This window comes from Suncus etruscus, chromosome 17 (genome assembly GCF_024139225.1).
Source record: "Suncus etruscus isolate mSunEtr1 chromosome 17, mSunEtr1.pri.cur, whole genome shotgun sequence".
NCBI lineage: Eukaryota > Metazoa > Chordata > Mammalia > Eulipotyphla > Soricidae > Suncus > Suncus etruscus.
In genome coordinates, this window is record NC_064864.1 from 40,414,177 (window position 1) to 40,430,622 (window position 16,446).

Sequence of the window (16,446 nt, forward strand, 5' to 3'; positions counted from 1 at the left end):
AGCGTACACAGTATGGTGACCTCTAGCAAGCATCACCAGAATGCCTGTGCAACCTTCAACCAAAAGAATCTGATCCCCAGAAAAGTGCGAGGACCTTAAACAAGTATGTATATAATCTCTATTATCAAAATGACAACATTAGCATAGATACATTTTTAAAACTTAAGTTTTAATGAAAATAAAATTTTGTGGACTTTTTGTTGTTTTTGTTTTTGTTTTGATTTGATTTTGGGTCACACCCAGTGACGCTCAGGAGTTACTCCTGGCTATGTGCTCAGAAATCACTCCTGGCTTGGGGGACTATATGGGACACTGGGAGATCTAACTTCTATCTGTCCTGGGTCAGCCGCATATAAGGCAAATGCCCTACTGCCGTACCATCACTCCAGCCCCTGAAAATAAAATTTTGAAGCATTGTATAGATTAAGATTAATACCATCGAATAGGTAAACCTAGAACCAATGTCTCACCGAGCTAATATGAACAAGGAGAAAACAACTCAACATATTCAAAACCTCATATTAATTGTTAAACTCCAAGAACTAATTGTTAAACTCCAAGAATCTAACACTACCATAAGGCACAAATAAAGCTCTATGTCCTTTTAACCTTTTCCAAGGCCATTGCCAGAGAATTAGAAAAATGACAAAAAGAAAACCACATTATGAAACATCTACAGTTCATTCAAGCCATCGTTTTATCTTTCCCTGTATTAGATAAGAACAAGTATTATATGTATTCTCCTTAAAATGAGTCAAGAATGGCACCAGAGACGCTTGGTCTTCAAGCCCTGTTCTCTCTGGAACACCTATCTCCTTGCTTCTTTGTAATTTTTTTGCTACATCCACTCCGGAGAACCCTGTGTTCTTAAATATGTACTTCTCTCTCCTCTCATGTTTTTCTAAATAAGCTACAATAAAAACTTACTTACTTCAGAAAAAAAAAAAAAGCACCAGTGACTCTGCCATATAGTATCAGTGATATCTATTTTATATTCTCCTTTACATATAATCTAATATATATACTTAAGTATACCCAGATGTTTATAGTATCAATGTATATGTAGATAGTGTGGAATATGATCCTGTAAATTTGGACTTGTAAGTACCTTTGGAAGGTAACTTCATCTTTCCAAAGTAAAATTAAAATTGACTTCATCTTTCCAAAGTAAAAATCCTTAAGATTTCAAGCTTAAAGTTCTAATGTTAGGGCCTAAGAGATAGAACAGTGTTGGGTGTTAGGCTGACCTGGGATAGACCGTGATTCAATTCCCGGCACCCCAGACAGTCCCCCAAGCCTGTCAGAAGTGATTTCTGTTTCTTTAATATGTGTGTGTGTATATACATAGACACACATAGACACACACACGCACACACACACATATACACACACATATTTAAAACTTTATTGATTGATTGGCTGTTGGGCCATACCCAGCAGTGCTCAGGAGTTACTCCTGGCTCTGAACTCAGAAATCACTCCTGGCAGGCTGGGGGACCAAATGGGATGCGGGGAATCCCACCAGGTCCCTCCTGAGTCCACCACATGCAAGTAAATGCCCCGCTAGTGTGCTATCTCTCCCCGTGCCACACACCCACACACCCCCACCCCCGTGATTTCTGACTGATTTTCTCGTACAGAGCCAGGAGTGACCCAAGCACCGCCGGGAACAAAAAAACAAACAAACAAACAAATTCTAATTATATAAAAAACAAATACCAGAGTAATTTTTAAACCCCTAACTCTATTTGGCAGTATAAATTAAGGACAATTTAGGATACACTATACAACTTAAATCACTGAATACCTATTTAGAGCTACCAAATGCCAATTGTGTTGTAATTGAAGATAACATTTTTTTTTTTTTTTGGTTTTTGGGCCACACCCGGTGATGCTCAGGGGTTACTCCTAGCTATGCGCTCAGAAGTCGCTCCTGGCTTGGGGGACCATATGGGACGCCGGGGGATCGAACCGCGGTCCGTCTCCTAGGCTAGCGCAGGTAAGGCAGGCACCTTACCTCCAGCGCCACCGCCTGGCCCTGAAGATAACATTTTGAGTGTGGTGCTGGTGGTCTCTTATTTTTAGGCTACATCCTGTGGAGCTCAGGGCTGACTCCTGGCTCAGTACTCAAGGATCGCTCCTGGAGGTGCTCAGAGTAATCGTACCAGGAATCAAATAGGATCAGCTGCATGGAAATCCGAGTATCCTACTCCTGGCCCTGAAGATATTTTTAAACAAAACTTATTCTCTGCCATACTAAACTTTTGAGCCTGAAGCAAAAGACAGCTACTGAACATGTAATTATAATAAATCAAGGTGGGGAGGGCATAATACAGCAAGTACCACAGCATCTCATATGGTCTGCTGAGTCTGCCAGAAGTAATTGCTGAGTACAGAGCCAGGAGAAACACCTGAGTCCCACCAGATTTTGACCCCAAAATAAAACAGAAAAAAAAAAAAAAAGAGCAAAGAAGCATCTCATAGATAGAAGAACCAATTCAACTGTTTCAAATACCAAATGTTTACCTTCTCTATTAAAAATAAACATTTTTGAGAACAGAGAAATAGTACTATGGGTCAGGCATTTTCCTGGCATACTGTAAATCCAAGTTTGTTCCCTGGCACCCCTTATGCACACACCAGGAGTAACCCCTGAGTTCAGAGCCAGGAGTAATTCTTGCGTTCAAGACCGGAGTAAGCCCTGAGCACAACTGGGCATTTTCAAAGTGCAATTTCTGGGACCCTGAAGAGGGCAGAGTAGCCTAAAGCACCTGCCTATCCAGTGTGAAGCACAAGTTCAATTTCTCATACTACTGATATCAATGGGATCCAGTGCTCAGGGGTTACTCCTGGCTCCAGGCTCAGAAATTGCTCCTGGCAGGCACAGGGGACCATATGGGACTCCGGGATTCGAATTGATGACCTCCTGCATGAAAGGCAAACGCCTTACCTCCATGCTATCTCTCCGGCCCCTCTAGCCACTTTTCTAATGGTACTACTATCCTCTCCGATGGACTCAAACTCCAATCCTTCTGCTTTGAAAAAAAAAAAAACTGACTTGTCTCCTCCTACCCAAAGCATTTTCATCTTCCTTTTGATTCACACCATAATCTAGAACTTTACATTTAATCACCTCATCTTCATACATATCAAATGTTTCACAAGTCAATCGTTTTCATAAGGCATTTTATTCATGTCAACAAGGAAACAACAAACTAGATTTTTTAAATATATGAGACATGTATCAAGTTTGTCTGAGATGTTAAGGATAAACAGTAAAACACTGTCCTTTTCATTCTGGGTGGTAGTGGTGGTGGTTCTGGGATCAGACCCGGGAATGTTTATGGACCCCTGAGGGTCACTCTTGGAGGTATCAGATAATCAGATAGTCTAAAAAATAAAACTCAGTCCTCCTTCATGCAAAAGCATGTACTCAGCCTGCGGAGCCATCTCTCTGGCCCTCTGTAAGAGGTTCAATAATCCAGAGGAGCCAGATAAGTAAATGATTAACAAGAAATAATTATTATAATTAAAATAAATACAGAACTACTAGATCAGCACTAAAGAATTTATTATTTCTGCCTTGGAAAGGGTCAGGCTAACCAGTTTCAAGTGAATTTAGAAAAATTATACATTATGTTCATATATGAAGGAATGACTCAAAGGTCTGCACTTATATGCAAGTATATTTACAGACACCATGCATAACTATTTTTATTTGGGTGAGTTGGCAAATAAGTATGCCACTACACTTCAATGCTCATCAAATGCTGAGAAATAGTCACATCCCACTACTCATTCAAGATATTCCAGAGAGGGGCTACAGCAATAGTACAACCAATAGGGCCCTTGCCTGCACACAGCTAACCTGAGTTGCACCATAGGCATCCCATATGATACCCTGAGCAACGCTTGGAGTAACTCCTGAGTGCAGAGCCAGGAATAACCCCTGTCTGCACTGCCAGGTGTGAACTGGGAAGAGGGTGGTGAAGTATCAGAAAGACAAAGATTTGAATACAGCAGGAGAATTCTCAAAGCAGGGCTCTAAACAAATCACTATATTCATAATTTTTGCTTTTTGTTTTGTTTTGGGGTCACACCCAGAAATACCCAGGGATTAGTCCTGGCTCTGCATTTAGGAATAATTCCTGGCAGGCTTGGGGGATCGTATGAGGTGCCAGGGATCAAACCTGGGTAAGGCACGCAAAGCAAGCATCTTACCCACTCTAAGCATCTCTATGTTTTAAAAGTAACTAAACCCTATTTTCCATATTCCTTTAAAAATACATAATCATTTGAACACAATGAACACTGAACAAATCTATTACTAAAATAGATTACTCGTTTATTTTATATACAGACTGAAATACAGGGCTTAAGTGATTTAAGGATTGTAGTTTTAGTTCACATTCTAAAGTTGCCCATTTTAAAATCCATAAAGCTTTAATAGGCAAGAGTTGTGATGGCATGATGTAATCTGTACAACTAATGTACAGATTGGTTTTCAGACTTGTTTGGGGAAGAGTTAAAATAATGATTAGAAAATATATATGTGGGCCCGGAGAGATAGCACAGCGGCATTTGCCTTGCAAGCCGCCGATCCAGGACCAAAGGTGGTTGGTTAGAATCCTGGTGTCCCATATGGTCCCCCGTGCCTGCCAGGAGCTATTTCTGAGCAGTCAGGAGTAACCCCTGAGCATTGCCGGGTATGGCCCAAAAACCAAAAAAGAAAAAGAAAAAGAAAAAGAAAATATATATGTAATACTCATATAAATATTCCTACATAGGCACAGAAAGGTAAAATAGGGTAAACACAGCAGTAAAATGTTTTTCTCTTACTGTAATAGCATATGCAGACCTTGGTTAATTATAATGAACTTAAAATTATTATTATTATTTTATTATTTTGGTTTTGGGGCCACGCGGTGAAGCTCGGGGGTTACTCCTGGCTATGCTCTCAGAAATCATTCTTGGCTTCGGGGACCACATGGGATGCCGAGGACGGAACCGAGGTCCGTCCTGGGTCAGCCACATGCAAGGCAAACACCTTACCACTATGCTATCACTCTGCCCCCTTAAAATTGTTTTTAATCACAATTCTAAACTGTCTTTGACAATAAGTATTTCAAGGTGAGGTCAGAACAAGAGTTTTTTTCAAGAGAAAATGTCTTAAAATATCTTGAAATTAGAAATACATCTTCTCCCCAAAAGATATAACAAAACACTCTAAGGAAAATAAAAAAAAAATATCTCCTCTGCCAAAGTATTCACAAAACTTAACCAAAAATCCAACATCGATTAAGATAGGGCTCGAATAGGAACACTTTTTAAAATAAAACATCTGCATTGCCAACAGGCTATGAAAATGTGTTCATCATCACTCATGATTATGGAACTGTAACATCTCCTAACAGAACATATCAAAAAGTCTTGAAAAAGGCAGCATTGGTGGAGCTGTAGTGAGACTGGTCCCCAATTCCACTGCTGATGAGAATGTCACCTGGTTCAACCTCTATGGAAAGCAATATGGACATTTATCCAAAACAAATATAAACAGACCTACCGAACAATCCAGCAATACCACTTCTTGGCCTCTACCCCCAAAACAAAAAACATTAATTCAAAAGGATGTATGCACACCTACATTTACGGCAGCTCAGTAAAATAGCCAAGATATGTAAACAATCTAATTGCACAACTATGAATGAATAGATCAAGAAGTTGTGGAACCGAGGCTGGAGAGATGTACAGCAGATAGGGCACTTGCATTGCATGTGGCTGACCAGGGTTCAATTCCCAGAATCATTTGGTCCCTCAAGCCCGTCAGGATTGATTCCTGGATACAGAGTCTTAAGTAACCCTAAAAAAGTTGTGGGATATATATACAATAGATACTCTGCAGCTTTAAGAAGGGACACAACTTGCAGCTATAGAAATGAAACATTGGGGCCGGGCGGTGGCGCTAAAGGTAAGGTGCCTGCCTTGCCTGCGCTAGCCTTGGATGGACCGCGGTTCGATCCCCCGGTGTCCCATATGGTCCCCCAAGCCAGGAGCAACTTCTGAGCGCATAGCCAGGAGTAACCCCTGAGCATTACCGGTGTGGCCCAAAAACCAAAAAAAAAAAAAAAAAAAAGAAATGAAACATGAGGGTATCATACTGAGTTAAATTAATCAAAATTTTATCAGAAAAAAAAAACCAGACACTCTCCTATGTGGGACTTACTTAGATATACTGAAAGGGTCAAAGGCATCAGAACAGGTGAACGGATCTGTGCAACTCAATTTGTGGAAGTAGGGTTCAAATGGAAGGAGTATGAAAATGGATACAACCACAGGTAATGGATATAGTACTGGAATTATGTGTACAAGAAACCATCATTAACAGTACAATAAAGTACAGAACCTCAATCAATTAAAAAAAAAGAAGAAATTCTAATTTATGGGGGAAAAAATCTCCTTTCCCTAAAGCTACTGGAAATTCCCTGAGTGATGCCACTTGAAGGTTAAAAAGGAAAATTAGAAGGAGGATCAGTGAGTGACCCATTCTAGGAGCTGGGCAAAGATGAACTGGCATAAATCACAAAGTTAAGACAAGAACAGAACAACTAGGACTATAGGGTTGCTTGAACAGGAACAGGGTCACAGAACATAAACAATCAGTAAAAGTCTTTATGGACTTTAAAACAAATAGCAGTAATTGCTGATTGTACCAATTATTGTACATATTAACAACCACAGTATATATAAAATGAAGCCTTTCGTAACTAGCATATAAAAGCCCTGGAGGAAGTGTATTGGGTCTTAGCCCTTTTTTGGTGACAGCCAGGTTGGGTCCCCATGCATCAATAAACTAGTGGCCCTCCCTTTCCTCACCAATTGTCAATGCTGTTTCTTGGTCACAGTTCTATAACAAAGGAAGAGAGGCCGGGTAAGACCTTCTTCCCCAGCCCCTGGCGGAAAGGATAATTCTAATTCACTTTCAAAATATTTCACAAAACTATAGTTTTTAAATAATTTGGGGGGAAATGACACTGAGAAAAGTGGAACCCTATGGGGCCAGAGAGATAGCACAGCAGTAGGGTGTTTGCCTTGCACGTGACTGACCCAGGATGAACCTGGGTTCGATCCCCAGTGTCTCATATGGTCCCCCAAGCCAGGAGCAATACTGGGCGCATAGTCAGGAGTAACCCCTGAGCATCACCAGGTGTGCCCCCCCAAAACAAAACAAAACATAAGAAAAAAGTATAATGGAGTTTCTTAGAACTTATCTACAATGAAACTGGGGAGAAGGAGGAAAAATGTCACTGAGGAACAGAAAAGGATCTGGGTACTCTTAGCATGGATGTCAACAATATCGTCATGAGGTCAATCTCTCTGGGCACTCACCAAGAAGAGGCTAGCTAAGATTCTGCTCTCTACGCTGCTATGAAAAGCTTAATTCCTTTTCCGGTTCTCAAAAAAGGCAGCACAGACGTTTAATCAACTTCTGAACTGCCGACCATACCCCTCCAAAGTGTTTACAATATTTTCTTCCCTTCCTCTCTTCTTGTACTTCTTTATTGCTATGTCTTTTGACCAAATACCTTCCTATCCACATAATTTCTATTTAGCCTTTAGAGCTACTCAAATCCTCCTCTCTCAATTCCTTAATCCACAGATAAACCCTTAACTAAGCAATCCCTTACATTACCTCAAGAACATTTATAACAGTAGCCTTAGCTAGTAACACTTAATAAGCGCATACCGTTTGCCAGAGCTAGATCAATGTTTACACAAATATCCTCTCAAAAATCTAAAGGGCAGGTTCTATTTTCATCTATTTCAAAGATTAAACTTAACAAATTTCATTATCTAAAGAGTAAAAGTTAAATCAGACATAAGAAAAGGATACAGCTGAAGTCAATACTGAAACATTTCATTTGAGCCTCTAATCTGCCCCCAAAAAACAACTTTCCTGTAATGGTTTGTATTCTAAGGACTTTATTCTTTTTTTTTTTTTTTTTTTTTGGTTTTTAGGCCACACCCGGTGACACTCAGGGGTTACTCCTGGCTATGCACTCAGAAGTCGCTCCTGGCTAGGGGGACCATATGGGATGCCGGGGGATCGAACCGCGGTCCGTCCAAGGCTAGCACAGGCAAGGCAGGAACCTTACCTCTAGCGCCACCACCTGGCCCCAGGACTTTATTCTTAAGAAATCCTCAGGGTTGGGTCTGTCTCACTCCCTCACCCCCCAGCCCCTTCCTTTTGTGTTGTCTGCTGCAATATCCAGGAGTCACAAATGTGGTGGCTGTTTCTAGATTTCAGTATAAGGGCAGTGCAGTCAGTATCACTTTTGGTGCTGTGGTGCTACATTAACTTATGTTAAAAAGGAGAAGGTTCTACCATTGAACCGTATCTCTGTCCTCTCACATCTATACTGTTCATGAGCTGGGAATAGGGAGACGCAGATGTTTCAGCCTTGGTAAAAATCATGAATTAATTTTTCTCAGAATGAACACTGTGATATTACTGGTATACTCAGGTAAAATAAAAATAAAGAAGTCAAAAGTTACATAGACAGAAAACCACTAAGGGTTCAAAACAGCCACCTACAGGGCAAGAGTGTGATAGGGTGCCTGCCTTGCACACGGCTAAACCAGGTTTGATCCCCAGACTGCCATGCCCGCCAGGAGTAATTCCTGAGCGAAGAACCAAGAGTAACCCTTGAAAACTAAGGAATATATCCCCAAAACCAACTAAACAAAAAACAGCCACCTAAATGCCATCATTTCTTGAGAAAAAGTGCTGGCATAAAACATTTAGGAAAGCAAAACCCAGGTTGCCAAAAATCATAATTTCAATGCCTTTTACTTAACATCAGTTTTTTTGTTTTGTTTTGTTTTGGTTTTGTTTTTGTTTTTTTGGTTTTTGGTTTTTGGGTCACACCCAGCAGCACTCAGGAGTTAATCCTGGTTCTGCACTCAGAAATTGCTCCTAGAAGGCCCCGTGGACAATATGGGATGCTGGGATTCAAACTGCCATTCGGCTGCATGCTAGGCAAACACCCTACCGCTGTGCTATCTCTCTGGTCCCAATATATTGGAATTCTATTAAAAATAAAGTTTGTTTTTTGTTTTTGGACCACACCCAGCTGCACTCAGGGGTTATTTCTGTCTCTGCACTCAGAAATCGCTCCTGGCAGGCTGGGGGACCACATGGAATTCTGGGAATCGAACCCAGGTCCATCCTGGGTCAGCCACCTGCAAGGCAGACACCCTACAGTTGTGTTATCTCTACAGCCCCTTCAAATAAAGTTTGAAGGGTTTTTTTGGGGGGACAGCATCTTTGGATAACTGCTCTCTCTCTAAATAACGCTATATCTAAAATAAACTTTAGATGACCACAGAGTACCCCTAAAAATAGAACAATTAATTATGACATTTCTCTAATCTACATTAGAGCAATAAATAATTTATTCTTTATAAATCTCAAATAAGTTTTAGGAGCTTCTATACTCTCAAACAGAGGCTAAGACAAAAGGTTAATAATGTTTTTCTAAGTAAAGGAAACAAAACATTTCTAAAATCACTACAAGGTATATTTCTAGCAGATGCCAGAAATAGCCTATCGCAGGCACAGCTTAGGACCTTCCACCATTAACTATTAGAAGGATGATGGGCCATAAAGGAAGGGTTTCTTAAGGCCTAATTAGAGATCCTGAAAGACAATATGCACTCCCATGAATAATCATCTTACTAAGTCTGTATTTTCCACTGTGCTTTATAACACATAGTTGGTTACATGCTTCCAACATGACATTTTCCCCCCTTTCTTTCTTTTCAGTGTAAAAGAATCAAACCCAGGGCCTCACAAAAGCAAAGCAAGTACTGCATACTGTACTGCAGCTTCTGACACCCCAAATTGTTTTATTTTTTGTTTTGCAGCCACACTGGTGATGCTCAGGGCTCACTCTTGGCTCTGCACTCAGGAATCATTCCTTGCAATACACAGGGTACCATATGGGATACCAAGTACCAAGACTGAGCCAGCTGCATGCAAGGCCAGTGCCTTACCATACTATCTGGCTCCGATACTCCCAATTTTGGAAGGGAGGATTTGGGTCACACCTGGCGGCGCTCAGGGGTTACCCCTGGCTCTGCACTCAGAAATCACTCTTAGCAGGCTCAAGTGACCATATGGGATGCTGGATATCAAAACCAGGCCTGTCCTGGGTAGGCTGCATGCAAGGCAAATGCCCTGCCACTGTACTATCATCACTCAGGTGCCAGTTTTTGTTTTGTTTTGGTTTTCTACCCAAATTCTTTTTTTTTTTTTTTTTTTTTTGGTTTTTGGACCACACCCATTTGACGCTCAAGGGTTACTCCTGGCTATGCGCTCAGAAATCGCCCCTGGCTTGGGGGGGCCATATGGGACGCCAGGGGATCGAACCAAGGTCTGTTCTATGCCTGTGCTTGCAAGGCAGGCACCTTACCTCTAGTGCCACCTTCCTGGCCCCCCAAATTCTTATTCTTGGTAGTTCCCTCATTATTCAAGTCATCCAACAAGCACTGGTTACTAGAGCAATCATATATAACAGACACCCTAAAAGTTTTGGTTTTTTCCTTTGTGATCTTGAGAAAACAATTTGTAAAAAAAAAATTCAAGGCTACAGTAAAACGATGAAATGCTTTAAGATTGCTATGGGAATTATCTTTAGGAGACCCCTCCCAAGACCTGACACTCCCTTCATATTTCCCTTAATAAAGTTTCGGACTAGGGCTGGAGAGTTAGCACAGCGGCCTTGCATGAAGCTGACCAGGGTTTGATGCCTGCATCCCATATGGTCCTCAGAGCCTGCCAGGAGTGATTTCTGAGCTCAGAAGCAGGAATAATGCCTAATCGCCGCGCATTGGGTGTGGCCCAAAAACCTACACTAATTACTTTTTTAAAAATTGTTTTTGTCTGCGGAAGAGGGGCAGAATAAAGGCACACATTCTCTGGGCCCACGCATGATGATGCCCAAAGGCACCCTTTGCCTGCATCTCCCCACTTGAAATGTGGGCTTTCTTCTTTTGAGTTGGGTTATGTATCAGGCTCTCTCTACCTTTGGAGAAGCTTGAGTTCTCTTTTGAGTGTATTATACTCTTTCTTATCTCCTCTCTCCCCTTCCTCAGAATTTCCAAATAAAACTTATTTTCACTTAAAAAAAACTGTTGTACCCTTGACTACTGTGTCTTGTTTTGGAATTACCATCTTAAACTAGTACTTTTATGGAAATTGTTGAAAATAGGTACAAAAAGCGAAGTCTAGGAAGCAAGCAAGAAATCAGGAAACAAAACTATTTCTGTGACATCAGGTCAGTCACTGACTCTCTAAAAGCCATTAGGGAAATCTGAGATTGTTTGAATTATATCAAATCTTTGTAGTTCTAAAGTTCCATAATTATTTTTCTTTTTTTTTTTTTTGGGGGGGGTGGTGGTTAGGCCACACCCGGTGTTGCTCAGGGGTTACTCCTGTTTCTAGAACCCAGGTCTATCCTGGGTTGGACACGTGCAAAAAACGCTCTAGTGCTGTGCCATCTCACTGGCCCCAAAGTTCCATGACTCTTAATTTAGAATCTTTTTAAATGGGGTCGGAAATGGTAAATTAAATGTTTTAAGAATAAATAAGGGCATATTGCACCCTATTATCTTTCACTCACTGAAACTTTTTAATGACCCTTTGCTTAACAAGAGTCTAACTTTCCTGAGTTCGTTAATTTGTATTCAAACACTGTCTCATAATCTAAGCACAATTTAAGAGCATGTATATACATGTATAGAATGTCTATATACAACGTATAGCTGTAGATAGATGAATTCTAGAAACAAGATAAAATTTTCTTTCCACCATTCCCCTTAGAATACTAACCATGGGTTAATAAACACATAAAATGTACCAAAAGTCAGATGATCAGCTGAATTCTAATTCAGTATACAAAGTAAGAGAGGATTAACTTTACTATTTCCAAGAGTTACAAAAAGGCACAAAATAGTTGTTCCTTCTTAAAAGCAGCAATGCAATTTGTGGAATACAGTACAAAATAAAAATGCAGGACACTTTGATCAGAAATCTAACATTTCAAGGTGATGACAGCAAAGCATTAAACCAAACACAGTGGCACAACATGGTCATATGCATATGAAATAAGCCCAAAATATCTCCTTAGAACAAAACAAAACAAAAAAAATAGACTTAATTTGGGTTGGTTGAGTTCAAGTTCTATTTCTACTGGCCCTTGCAACTTAATCCCTCTGGTATTCTACCAAAGAAAAAAAATGGTCCTAACAATATCTACCAGGGATATAATGGACCTCTATAAAAGGGAACCCTGGTCACAATGAACAGTCCCAAAATTATCTTAAGTGAACAAATAAATGCAAAGGTAATGTTTAAAATGAGTTTATATTGGGGTCAGAATGGTAGTACAACGGGTTGGGTGTTTACCTTACATGAAGTCAACATGAATTCCATCTCCGGCATCCCATATGGTCCCTCAAGAACCACCAGGAATAATTTCTCAGTGCAGAGCCATGAATAAGACCCTGAGAATTGCTGGATGTGGCTCAAAAACCAAACTATAAATAAGTAAATACCCAAAAAATGATTATGTGTTTTCTTGATGTGTGACACACATTTACACACATAATCTAGCACAGATTTTACAAAAGTCCTGTTAAATATTTTTTCTGGAGAGTTCACAGAATGCTAATAAAGAGAAAACTTTTGTTTCTGAAATTTGTTTTTCAAGAATTCAATTCACAAGTACATATACTCCAAAAGTTTCCCTTAGCAATTTTATTCATTCCGTATCATTCCACCTTCACAGGCTCGTTCTGCCCTTTTTGTTTCAGTGTCATTTTCTGGGTAAGGCATATGCCTACATTCTCAAGAAACTTGCAGTTATTTTGACTAACAGCAAAAAATACTATGAATAATGCCTATTTAAATCTTAGATATATTTTAATGTAGTTCTTCCTGAAACATTTTTCGCCTTTTTAAATGGGCACTGTTAGGAAGCCGGAGAGCAAAAGGACATAGACATAAAATAGATTCTAAATTCTAATCTTGACTACCAACCATCTCAAGCATCCCATGTTACTTATCTCAAAAATCTTTTATCAAATACTTTGTATTACTGGCACAAGGAAATTAAAATGCGTCTGTCAATAAAGTCTCACTGCAATCTGTACTTACAACTTCAATCTGAATTATTCTGAGGTTTCACTATCAAACTGTGTGAACTTTCAATCATTGTCCTTAGTTCACAAACTTACAAAATTGCAAAAATTTTCAGAGTAGCACTCTCAAGCTCAGGTGCCTGAACTCTCCTCTGAGAGCTCTGAGCTTTGCCTAAATTTCCAACTGAAAAAAAAAAAAGAAAGCAATCAGCAACAATCCTACTGACAGAAAATGGGGCGGGGGGGGGGGGGCTAGGGGAGGAGGGAGGAAGCCTGTAATAGACTAACAGTTCTTAAACTTTGCCACAAGTTACTTTGACAGAAGAAATAGCTTTTTTTAACTTCACACACACACACACACACACACACACACACACACACACACAGCTGTCACCGGATGAAGGGGTGTCTGAAAAAAACTCATTAAAGAAGTCACAAAATAAAAAATACAGGTAAGTAGATGGTGGAAGGATTTTATATGACTAATAGTGCTTTTGAGTAAAGAGCATTCCGAGACCCCAAACCAGTGAAAAGTTTGGGCAATCACAAAAACTTCAAACCCAGAGTGTTCCCTGGGATTTGAGGGGACCACCTTCCCTCCTCCTCCTCCACTCGTATGTAGTAGCATCCACACAAGTTCTCAAGCAAAATCTCAGCTTTAAGGAGGGTCCCATAGTTGAAAGAGAGACTAACCGGGGACCCCAAGACGGTTTAAGGAGAGAGACTAATCGGGGGGCCCCAAGACGGTCCACAAATTCTCACGCAAAATCTCAGCTTTAAGGGATCCCACGGTTTAAAGAAAAGAGACGAATCGGTGGGGGGGACACCCCAAAACGGTCCAGTCTGGAAAGCAGATGCGTCCCAGCACCCCCCCCCCAAAAAAAGAAAGCGACTCTGACACTGTCTTGAGAGAAAAGCCAAAAACCCCAGACAGCACCGCACAGCACAGCACACTTGGAGGGCTTTCCTCCCCAGTGGGGGAGTGGGCAAAGGTGCAACGAGGGGCAGAGCCAAGTTCAATCCGGGGTGTCAGGGACCCCCTGGGCCTACAACCCCCGAAGGAAGGCCGCAGGCTGCGACTGGGGCAAAGGGGGTCGTGTCGGGCGCCCTTCCACGTGGGCCGCGTCTCCCCTCGGCGGGTCTGGCTGGCCTGTGACCCCAAGAGGCGTCACCCCCGAGGGGGGCGGCTGCCGGGGGCCCCAGAGAGTGGCTGTTCCCTGAGGAGGAGAATGGCCGGGCACCAGCACGTCCCAGGGCCGCGGGGCGCCATTTCGGGGCGGCCGGGGCCGAGGCCCGGGGCTCCGGCTCCGTGAGGCCCAGCGGCCGACCGGAAGACGGCCTCGGCGGGCGGGCGGGCGAGGCGAGGCCGGGCTCCCTCACAGCCGCCCGGGCCGGGCCGCCCAAGGCCGCGCCGGGCCGGGCCGGGCCGGGCCGGGCCGGGCCAGGCCGCGCGCGGGCGGTTTGGGGCGGCGCAGACCGGCGGCGACGACGCCGACACCCGCCCGCGCCTCACCGTGTGTTCGTGCTCGTCCGCCCGCGCCCGGGACGGCAGCAGCAGCAGCAGCAGCAGCAGCACCGCGGCGGCCGCCGCCACGCCGGGCGCGCCCGGCCGCGGCCTCATCGTCCGCGCTGCCCCGGCCCGGCCCTCCGACTCCGCCGCCGCAGCCGCCGCCGCGGCCGATTCGCATCCACGGGGCGCGGGGCCTCAGACGTCGGCCGGCCGCTCCGGGAGAGTCCCGACCGCCGCTCGGCTCCTCCGCGCCGCCGACCCCGCCGACGCCGCCGCCCGCCCGCGCCGCGCGCTTCCTCCCACTCGGCCACGTCATCCCGCCAGCCCGGCACACGCCGGAAGTCCGCGCCGCGCCGCGCCGCCGCCCGCCCCGGCTCCCGGCCCGCACTCCGCGCCACTCCGCGGGCCCACCCTGGCGGGGCCTCTCCCGGGCTGGACGAGGTGCTCGTGGGGAGCGGCCCGGGCTCCTTCCTCGCTGGCCCCGGAGGCCCCGGCTGCGGGCTCCCGGCTTCTGGCCTCCTGCTCATGGGAGGTTGCGTGCGTGGACGACTGCCATCAAGTCGCCAGGCTTTTTTTTTTTTTTTTTTTTTTTTTTTATTTATTTTGGTTTTGGGGTCACACCCGGCAGCGCTCAGGAGTTACTCCGGGCTCTACGCTCAGAAATCGCTCCTGGCAGGCTCAGGGTCCCTATGGGATGCCGGGATTCGAACCACCGACCTTCTGCATGCAAGGCAAACGCCTTACCTCCATGCTCTCTCTCCAGCCCTCTCCCCTCTTTTTATTTTTATTATTATGAAATCTTTTTCAGATGCAGTTAAAAAGGTCTTGATGATTTAGTTTCAGTCATACGATGTTCCAACCCTGGATTTTTATTACCACACACACACACACACACACCATCATAACCTAAACTCCTCACCTAACACACACACACACACACATCATCATCATCATCACCATCATCGTCATCATATCGACAAACCCCTGGAATTTTATTACCACACACACCCCATCATATTGAGAAACCCCCTAAGCTAAACAACTTGCCTAACACACACACAAACACACCATCATATTGAGAAACCCCTAGATTTTTATTACCCCACACACACACCATGATATCAAGAAACCCCCCCAAAGCTAACCTCACCTAACACACACACACACACACACACACACACACACACACACACACCATCATATTGAGAAACGCCCCCGAAGCTAAATTCTTCACCTAACACACACCATCATATCGGGAAAACCCTGCAAAGCTAAACTCCTCGTCTAAAGTTTCTTTCTGTGCCTGCAATAGTGCAGTGAAAATCAAAACTGAAAAGTTCTCCGTCAGATACATGTCTAGATTAGGTCTAGACTAGTCAAAATCTGGACATTGCAAAGGGATTGATGTAATAATCAGCAATTGATCAATTGTAGCATTTGTTCTCGTAGCAACATCTGGAGAGTTTTTATTTTTGCTTTTTTTGGGGGGGTTGTTTTTTTGTTTTGTTTTGCTTTTTTGGGTCACACCCAGCAGCGCCCAGGGGTTACTCCTGTCCTGGCAGGCTCAGGGGACCATATGGGATGCCAGGATTTGAACCTCCGACCTTCTGCATGAGAGGCAAACGCCGTACCTCCATGCTATCTCCAGCCCCTGGAGAGGTGTTTTTTTCCTCTTTTTTTTTTTTTTAATTCTGTTGTACCAGGAGCAACCTAGCTCTGTTGTCATGTATTTTCAA

The 16,446-nt window shown here is 43.3% G+C and overlaps 1 protein-coding gene across 1 annotated transcript in view; it reads right to left on the reverse strand.

Moving 5' to 3' along the window:
* Window positions 1–14,935, reverse strand: part of TM9SF3 (transmembrane 9 superfamily member 3) — a 56,769-nt gene extending 41,834 nt beyond the window's left edge. Inside the window, exon 1 of the mRNA XM_049790862.1 lies at window positions 14,714–14,935. Within this exon, the coding sequence (XP_049646819.1) occupies window positions 14,714–14,821 (108 nt within the window). The 5' untranslated portion in view covers window positions 14,822–14,935. The remainder of the gene's footprint in view (window positions 1–14,713) is intronic.
* Between the last annotated feature and the right edge of the window lie 1,511 nt (window positions 14,936–16,446).